This window comes from Neoarius graeffei, chromosome 26, assembly GCF_027579695.1.
Source record: "Neoarius graeffei isolate fNeoGra1 chromosome 26, fNeoGra1.pri, whole genome shotgun sequence".
Classification (NCBI taxonomy): Eukaryota; Metazoa; Chordata; class Actinopteri; order Siluriformes; family Ariidae; genus Neoarius; species Neoarius graeffei.
The window spans coordinates 20,602,324-20,612,321 of NC_083594.1; the positions used below are offsets into that span (position 1 = coordinate 20,602,324).

At 43.5% G+C, this 9,998-nt stretch overlaps 1 protein-coding gene across 1 annotated transcript in view; it reads right to left on the bottom strand.

The window, feature by feature from the left end:
• Positions 1-9,486, bottom strand: part of si:ch1073-456m8.1 (uncharacterized) — a 49,443-nt gene extending 39,957 nt beyond the window's left edge. Inside the window, exons 1-2 of the mRNA XM_060909900.1 lie at positions 9,290-9,486; positions 721-801 (exon numbers count right to left, since the gene is read on the bottom strand). Coding sequence (XP_060765883.1) covers positions 721-801; positions 9,290-9,385 — 177 coding nt within the window. The 5' untranslated portion in view covers positions 9,386-9,486. The remainder of the gene's footprint in view (positions 1-720; positions 802-9,289) is intronic.
• Positions 9,487-9,998: the final 512 nt, after the last annotated feature.

The following is a 9,998-nucleotide window of genomic DNA, read 5'->3' on the forward strand; positions in this document are numbered from 1 at the left end:
CAAACTTTTGACTGGTACAGACTCCGTGTCTGTAATGCACTTGTTCCATTACGTCGCCAAAACAGGAACGAGTGCTTCCATACAGCTTTTCAATGACATCAGATACAAGTGTTAAACGACTGCATAAAAATACGTGAAGCCAACAGAAAGAAACTGACAAATCATTTCAGCACTAAACAGAAAAAGGTCCAAATTTGAATACGTGAAAGGTTTCCCCAAGCTGCAACACAGTTTTTTGTTGAAGGGCAAAGGAGGATAAAGCAGCAGCAGCAGCCTTGGGCCCAAAGGGTCACTAGGTTGATTCCCTGAACCAGCAGGAAAATTCATGGCTGAAGTGCTTTTGAGCAAGGCACTTAACCCACAACTGCTCCCCAGACACTGGGTGTGTGCGCACTAGTTGTACATTGCTCTGGATAAGAGCATCTGCTAAATGGCTGTAATGTAGTTTAACGATTATGTTGGATCATAAGTATTAAACTGAGCTCTGTAAGCCAAATCTGGTACATTTCCATCCATAACATGACCTAGTATCCATTCTCATGACAAATACTGCAGAAATACGGACAAGCCCATTATTGCACAACAGCAGCAGTCAAACGATCACCACCCTTCATGACTCACACTGAACAAGTCACAGGAATTCAACCTGATATAAAACGAACATAAAATGTGGCCATTAAAAGCCATAATTCGACAGCAATACTTGGATTTCTTTATTACCTGACTTCCTCTTGTGTCTCCCCTCCTGAGAGATCCATATCTGCTGTCTCGGCGAGTTAAGCGCTTGGGTGACTCTTCAGCCTAACACACAGAGAAAAATACACATGAGTCATTGTAGTAACAGTAACAACAAATGTCAGGAGATTCAGGCTACATTCACACGACAACAAGATTTTTTTTAGCGGGTAAAAAATACACACACACACACACACACAGTCAAAAATGTCACGTTAACTTGACTCAATTTTAACAGCGATAATTTTATCGCAAGATTAACGCTCTGTGACATGTAGGTTTTTCGTAAGCTTTTGAAACTGCCAGGAACTTGGAACAGAGACTTTGCTTAGAAAACCGATAGCAGCTAGACTGTAATGCCCCACACAGCCAGAGTCCTCTGCCCCCCCCAAGAACCAGCGCGGGCAGGGCGCGCTAGTAGACATGGGATTTATGGCTCTTTGATGGGATCCGCATCTTTGTGATCCATTCTTTGAAAAGAGCCGTTCAAAAGACTGGCTAATTTGGCTCTTTTTAAATATTTATTCAGTTTTAAGAAGACAGCGTCTAAAGAAGCCAGATCCCTCTGAACTGTAAACTCAATGCTATCCCAGAAATCCTTCCTGTAATATGCAAATTTGGCTGCCTCTGATTGGACAGTGCGACGCATCAACAGGCAGAAAGTGTAAAAGTACAAAATGTGTTAAGTGAGCTGAAACAGTAAAGATCAGATTCAATGCAATATTTATCAACGAACAACTTAATATAATAGTGTACTTTATATTATAATCAAGCATGTCAAGCCTACCGTCACTGTGTAACCTATCTCTCTGATTAGAGTTGTAGACTAACTCAAACAGTAGATCATTTCACTCATGGTTCTCTTGCTAGCCCCACGCCGGTGCTCGGCTTAGGTTTCACTTTGCAGTGGCTGTGTCAAGACGTGTTATGCTTTGCAATTAAAAAAAAAAAAAAAAAAAAAAAAAAAAAAACATTGGTACAAAGCAAGCCCATTCACTTTTTTATGCTGATAAGAGAATTACAAATGGTTTATGTGACAAAAATGTGCAATTAAATCGCGAGTTAACTATAACTGTCGCGACATTAATCGCGATTAAATATTTTAATCGCTTGACAGCACATACATACACACATATACATACACACATTATATATATATATATATATATATATATATATATATATATATATATATATATATATAAAAAATCCACATGGGCAACAGATCAGTAAAATATCAGGTCCATATGGCAACGCTTGCTGAAAACGATGCAATACACATGCCACACCTCTGCGTGCGCTGTAAGACGGTCCCATCGGAGACACCAGAACAATAGAAGTAGTAGTAGGACGCATGCGCATGTAACGGGTTTATTTTTTTCCACTTGCCATTGTGTGTAGTGGTGGGGAAATTCTGTGCTGGCCCTTTAAGAGCACAGGTAGTTATGGGAACGAGGCGCTGGCCTCTTTCAGTTCGTTTTGGAAATGTAAGCGCCAATGCCACTGGACGTTTGCAGCCCGTCCTCAGCAGTGCATTTGTGTCTCATTTCTTCAGAATAAAAAGACTGGTGAACAACACAACACAACATCTGTTACACGCATAAACCCCTTCTTCTACCCGGCGTGAAGCACTCACAGGAACAAACACACAACAACAAGAAGATGGCTGCGACTACGCGAGGAAATTGTGCCTTCTGTGTGTACAAATTAGTTTTATTAGTGTGCATAGTTTTATATAACTTTTCTTATTGTGTGAACATTTTGAAAAGCAGTTTTATCCAATAAAAAAAAAATTCAAGAAATGGTTCAGTTACTTGTTTATTTAAAAGAAAAGTTGTATACAAACGTCAATGCAATGCAGTGGTTCATACAAAACAGTCTGTTGAAGGGTCTTCTGACCCTTTTCCCCTCTGCCTCCATTATAGTCAGGTAACTGTTGCTTTGTGTGGAAGGCTGTACTTTCTGTTCATCAAAGCAGGTGTAAATTGTCTGTCTGGCAGGTCAGTCAGGTTAATGTGTAAACAATTTCAATTTCTGTTGTTACGAATGATGCGCGCGAGAGTGCTGCTTGTTCTAGTCATGTGGTTGTGACGTCATCGTAAACAAATCCGTTCTACTCATCCAGACGACTTCGCAACGGCTCCGTTGCCAGATTTTTTCACTCTGGAACCCGTTCTCAAAAAATATCGTTTTGGGGCACCCAAAACGCCGGTGCCATGTGGACGCCAGGCCGAAACGATAAAAAATGTTATCAGATTCACCTGAATCTGTTGCCGTGTGGACAGGGCCTCAGATCACAGACACCCAAAACTTCAAGGAGTCAATGACCAGACCTTAACCCAATTGAGCATACATTTCACCTCCTGAAGAGGAGACTGAAGGTAGAAACCCCCCAAAACAAACAACTGAAAGGATCTGCATTACAAGCATCACCAAAACCCTGCTTAAAACTATTGCGAACAAGGATACGCAACCAAATATTTAAATAATAGCAGCTGGTGTTGAGTGGTATATCAGATGTATTCCATTCAGCTAGCATGATACTGAACGAATCAAAAGACAAGTTCAAGATCATGCCAGCTGAATGGAATATATCTGATATACCATGGAAAAAAAGCCATTATTATTCATACACATTCTCAAAGGCCAACACTAGCTTACCCGTGACTCAGCGCCATCAATGCAGCAGTGAAGTCACCTTCCAGCCGGTGTAGCGTTCAACAGTAGTGTTAGCAAATGCTAATAAAGCGGTTAAGCCAGTGCTATCGAGAGCAAGTAGCACAGGCTAACGACCGAGAAACTAGCCTGGTGTCCGAAATCGCTCACGATTCCCTACTTACTATATAGAGGGCTATATAGTGAGCTCATTGGTAAAATGAAAAAACGCTTTCGGGCACTAATCCGTCGCGCAATTAAAACATGCCAGATCAGTCAGCTGGTGGGTTTTCAAAATAAATCCATATTATACGGCGCGCATTTCCCACATTAAATCAAAGTACCTGCATCTTTCAGTTCTTTTAAATCAAGGCTCAATACTTTCTTCTTTGCCGCTACCTTTTACTAAATCACATTTGAGACTTAATTTGATTTCTTTCAGCAATGCATGATGGGATATATTGCTTTGGTTAGTGACCACCAGTTGTACACTACTTTTCATGATGCATTGTGGGATACTTTGAGTGCACTATATAGGGTGTAAATAATCCTCACTAAAGGTTTCAACACTACAAAATGGCGTCCCCACGATACAATGCCCTAAATAGTGAGTAGGGAGCGATTTCAGACACGGTAAGATTTCTGCCTCCAGACTCTTCTTCCACGCAAGAAGAGTCTGGAGACAGAGCAAAAACAAAAGAATTGACCTTGCCATTCCAATACAGGTAGTCGTCGACTTACGACCTATGCAACTTACGACCGATTGACTTTACAACCGTCTGGTTATGACTGGCAAGTGTTTCCCAGCTGAGCGTATGACAGTTTCCGCCCCAGCTCCTGGTTTATGAAACGAGCAAATCCTCCCTCCAGCCTGAGCGGTACAACAGCTGATGATGACGTAGACGACCCACAGCCAAGCACCAGTGATGCCAGCGGTCACCAAGTTTTGTATTTTGGTATGTTTCAAACTAAAATGTTTTCTATTTTTCACACCTGTATTTCATATTTTTTGTTTTGCACATATTAAACGAATTGTACTGTATGCAGTGTAGTATGCAGTGTTTGACTTAAACCAAATAATGAGCCAAGGTAATGAAATAAGAAAATGTTGATAAAATAAGACTTTAAGATGATTACAATATCATTACACATCACAATATACTTACGTTCATTTAACATAGGCCGACTTACGACCAGATCGGTTTACGACCGGTCAGTCGTAACCAAACACAGTCGTAAGTCGACGCATACCTGTACTTTGCAGTGACCGTCGTATTATAGGTGCATTATATAGTATATAGCACTTACAGTGCCTTGCAAAAGTATTCATGCTCCTTGAACTTTTTCACATTTTTCCACCTTACAACCACAAACAAAAGTTTTTTATTGAGATTTTGTGCTAGACCAACACAGAGTAGCACATAATTGTGAAGTGAAGCGAAAATGATAAATGGTCTTCAAAATTTTAAACAAAAATCTGAAAAATGTGGTGTGCATTAGTATTCAGCCCCCTGTACTCTGATACCTCTAAATACAATCCAGTGCAATCAATTGCCTTCAGAAGTCATCTAATTAGTTAATAGAGTCCTAGTGTGTGTAATTTACTCTCAGCATAAATACACTTGTTCTGTGAAGGCCTCAGTGGTTTGTTAGAGAACACTGAAGAACAAACAGCATCATGAAGACCAAAGAACTCACCAGACAGGTCAGGGATAAAGTTCTGGAGAAGTTTAAAGCAGGGTTAGGTTATAAAAAAAATATATGCCAAGCTCTGAACATCAAGAAGCACAGTTCAATCCATCATTCAAAAATGGAAAAAGTATGGCACAACTGCAAACCTACCAAGACATGGCCATCCACCTAAACTGACAGATCGAGCAAGGAGAGCACTGGTCAGAGAAGCAGCCAAGAGGCCCATGATCACTCTGGAGGAGCTGCAGAAATCCACAGCTCAGGTGGGAGAATCTGTGCACAGGACAACTACAAGTCGTACACTCCACAAATCTGGCCTTTTTGGAAGAGTGGCAAGAAGAAAGCCATTGTTGAAAGACAGGAATAAGAAGTCCCGTTTGCAGTTTGCCAGAAGCCATGTAGGGGACACAGCAAACATGTGGAAGAAGGTGCTTTGGTCAGATGAGACCAAAGTTGAACTTTTTGGCCTAAATGCAAAGCACTATGTGTGGCGGAAAACTACGGTAACACTGCTCATCACCCTGCACACACCATCCCCACTGTGAAACATGGTGGTGGCAGCATCATGCTATGGGGATGCTTTTCTTCAGCAGGGACAGGGAAGCTGGTCAGAGTTGATGGGAAGATGGATGGAGCTAAATACAGGGCAATCCTGGAAGAAAACCTGTTGGAGGCTGCAAAAGACTTGAGACTGGGAAGGAGATTCACCTTCCAGCAAGACAATGACCCTAAACATACAGCCAGAGCTGCAATGGAATGGTTTAGATCAAAGAATATTCATGTGTTAGAATGGCCCAGTCAAAATCCAGACCTAAATCCCATTGAGCATCGGTGGCAAGACTTGAAAATTGCTGTTCACAGACGCTCTCCATCCAATCTGGCTGAGCTTGAGCTATTTTGCAAAGAATGGGCAAAAATTTCAGTGTCTAGATGTGCAAAGCTGGTAGACATACCATAAAAGACTTGCAGCTGTAATTGCAGCAAAAGGTGGCTCTACAAAGTATTGACGCAGGGGGCTGAATACTAATGCACACCACATTTTTCAGGTTTTTATTTGTTTAAAATTTTGAAGACCATTTATCATTTTCATTTCACTTCACAATTATGTGCTGCTACTCTGTGTTGGTCTATCACAAAATCTCAATAAAAAAAAAACTTAAGTTCGTGGTTGTAAGGTGGAAAAATGTGAAAGAGTTCAAGGGGTATGAATACTTTTGCAAGGCACTGTACACAGCTGTTTCCTCAACAACCTCTTTCTTCTCTCTCGTTAACAACGCACTGCATGGGGGCGTCGTGGCTCAGGTGGATAAGGCGCCATACCATAAATCCGGGGACCCGGGTTCGATTCCGACCCGAGGTCATTTCCCGATCCCTGCCCGTCTCTCTCCCGCTCATTTCCTGTCTCTACACTGTCCTATCTAATAAAGGTGGAAAAAGCCCAAAAAATAATCTTTAAAAAAAAAAAACACGCACTGCAGCATGTAGAGACCAGACCATAAGACACAAAAACACTTGCTGAACATCCCATTCCAGATTTAGTCCTCCAATTTGCTGATACAACAACCTCCACTCTTCAGAGAAGGATTTCCACTAGATTTTGGAGTGTGGCTCTGGGGATTTATGCTCATTCAGCCACAAGAGCATTAGTGAGGCCAGGTGTTGATATTGGATGAGGAGAACTGGGGAGCAGTCAGTGTTCCAGTTCGTCCCAAAGCTGTTCAGTGGGGTTGAGGTCAGGGCTCTGTGCAGACCACTCCAACCTTGGTGAACCATGTCTTCATGGAGCTTGCTTTGTGCACAGGTGCATTGTCATGCTGGAACATGTTTGGGCTAGGTTTAAGGGAAGGGATGTTGTAATGTGACAGCACATGAAGACATCCTATACAATTGTGTGCTTCAAACTTTGTTGGAACAGTATGAGGAAGACACACGTTACGGGTCAAGTATACAGAGACTTTTGGTTATATAAAATGTACTGTTTCGCAATGTGTTTACTGCTTTACTTCCAGATTTTCAACACTTTAGCACTGTGCCTGCATTGTCTTTATTACTTTGCACTGGAAAAGCTTTTTGTTATGCTGTACTCTAAGGTGTACTTGGGCAGTGGTGGCTCAATGATCAAAGCTCTGCTTTACTGCACTTTTACATGCACCTCTACAAGGGTTTCGCAGATAGCTTTTCGCAGACAGTTGTAATTTATCGTTGAGCGGGGAGTAATAGGCGTGCGCGATGTTATTCACCGCCACAACGCAAGGGGGCGCGAAGTCACGAAATCGCTAGGAGTAGTTGGTGGGTGTGGTTAGTGGAGTGTTTATCCTCCGGTTACTTATAATGACTAGAACTGGAGTCGTATAGATGTACGTACTTCCTCACTTCCTCGATCAACCGCTCTTCGTGCTGCTCCATCTTCGCTTGTGTTTTTAAAAATGGCGGTCGTGAAAACAAAAACCAGGGAAGTACGTAGGGAAGCGGAAGTGCGTGTACAGCGGATGTAGAGTGGACCAATCAGAGGCCTCTTGTCTGCGAGGCTTCTGTGGTGGTCACAATTTTTGGGAGGTGCGCGCAGAGCATCTGCGAAGGTGGGAGGGCTACGCAGACGCCGTCTGCGAGGACTGTGTTGTCAGCATAAATTGGCATGCCTTTGGACTGTCAGAGAAACCAGAGCACACCCATACGGAGAACATGCAAACTCCATACAGAAAGGCCTCCATCAGCCGCTGGGCTCGAACCCAGGACCTTCTTGGCATTGAGACTGGCTAAATAAATACAGCATTAAAGTGAGATGTTTAGTATGATAGGACTCACTATTTGATGTAGCCTCATTCTCATTCTCTCTAGCCGCTTTATCCTTCTACAGGGTCGCAGGCAAGCTGGAGCCTATCCCAGCTGACTACGGGTGAAAGGCGGGGTACACCCTGGACAAGTCGCCAGGTCATCACAGGGCTGACACATAGACACAGACAACCATTCACACTCACATTCACACCTACGCTCAATTTAGAGTCACCAGTTAACCTAACCTGCATGTCTTTGGACTGTGGGGGAAACCGGAGCACCCGGAGGAAACCCACGCGGACACGGGGAGAACATGCAAACTCCGCACAGAAAGGCCCTCGCCGGCCACGGGGCTCGAACCCGGACCTTCTTGCTGTGAGGCGACAGTGCTGTGAGGCGACAGTCCATGGTATATCAGATATATTCCATTCAGCTGGCATGATCTTGAACTTGTCTTTTGATTCGTTCAGTATCATGCTAGCTGAATGGAATACATCTGATATACCACTCAACACCAGCTGCTATTATTTAAATATTTGGTTGCGTATCCTTGTTCGCAATAGTTTTAAGCAGGGTTTTGGTGATGCTTGTAATGCAGATCCTTTCAGTTGTTTGTTTTGGGGGGTTTCTACTTTCAGTCTCCTCTTCAGGAGGTGAAATGTATGCTCAATTGGGTTAAGGTCTGGTCATTGACTCTTGAAGTTTTGGGTGTCTGTGATCTGAGGCCGGGGCTCGAACCCAGGACCTTCTTGCTGTGAGGCGACAGCGCTAACCACTACACCATCGTGCCGCCTTGATGTAGCCTCTGTGTAAAAAAAATGTAAATGAGTCAAACCCTTGTTCACGCCTCAGTTGATTTCATGAAAGCCTATAGGTCGGCTGTCGTTTGATATGCTAATGACTTGCTTACGTCATGACGCAATCGAGCGTCACGTCGAAACAGACCGGAGCAACGCAACGCAACGAACTTTTCATCTCTCTGGAAAATACTGACAAATTAAAATATCATGCGGAGTTTATTTTACTGACTAGGAATGCGTGTCATTCCTGTTTGTGTAGGAATTAAAGCAGAACACAGAGCGCGCTGCGGCAGGAACCCTGTGAAGCCCAGCGCTGAGGCCGGGCGGCTGCTGCTGGAGTGTTTGGGGAGGAGAAGGCAGGAGTGTCGCGGATTTCAGCATCCGTTAGTTACACGCCTTTGAATACAACTGTAGTTTTATTTAACGCTATTTTAGCTTTGTCTTTAACAGGAAACAGTTCTGATTGGTGGAAAATCAATCACATCAGCAGACTTAAAAAAAAAAAATCATATTCATAACCAACCAAACTCGCTTTTTTTTCCCACCCCACCCTTTTTGACAAAGAGGAGGAAAAAAAAAACCCTTTTAGGGTTAGTTTAGTCTCAGGTCAACCAAAGAAGCCGCTCGCTCACCTCGATTACGTGTCGAAGAGACTCTTCTTCACTCATCCCGCGCGAAACGATCCGTTTCCTTGGCGACGCGGATTTGTCCACTGTGTCCGAGTGCATCCTGAAAACAAACCCAGCGCGCTTTAATCAGACCTGCTGCAGGTACGAACAGCCGAAACTGTTCCCCGACACTTTCCGTGGGTGTTTAACAGCAGGGAGGCGGCCAGAGACTCAGCTCCAGTTATAGGAGGAGCTCGAGCGAACATAGTGAGGGACGCGTCTCAATTCAGTTTCAAAGTCCATCCCTGCACCCTTCCCTCCTCACTGGAGCTAGTGCATCAAGTCAAGTCAAGTCAACTTTATTGTCAAATATGCTATACATGCTCGACATACAGCACAGATGAAATATCAGTCCTCTCTGAACCACGGTGCAAACAGGCAATGCAATAAATAAAAAATAAAATAATTGAAAAAAACAAACAATATAAACACTCGAGATAGGCACTAGACATAGACTAAACACTCAAACAATATCTCATCTCATTATTTCTAGCCGGCGGCACGGTGGTGTAGTGGTTAGCGCTGTCGCCTCACAGCAAGAAGGTCCTGGGTTCGAGCCCCGGGGCCGGCGAGGGCCTTTCTGTGCGGACTTTGCATGTTCTCCCCGTGTCCGCATGGGTTTCCTCCGGGTGCTCCGGTTTCCCCCACAGTCCAAAGACATGCAGGTTAGGTT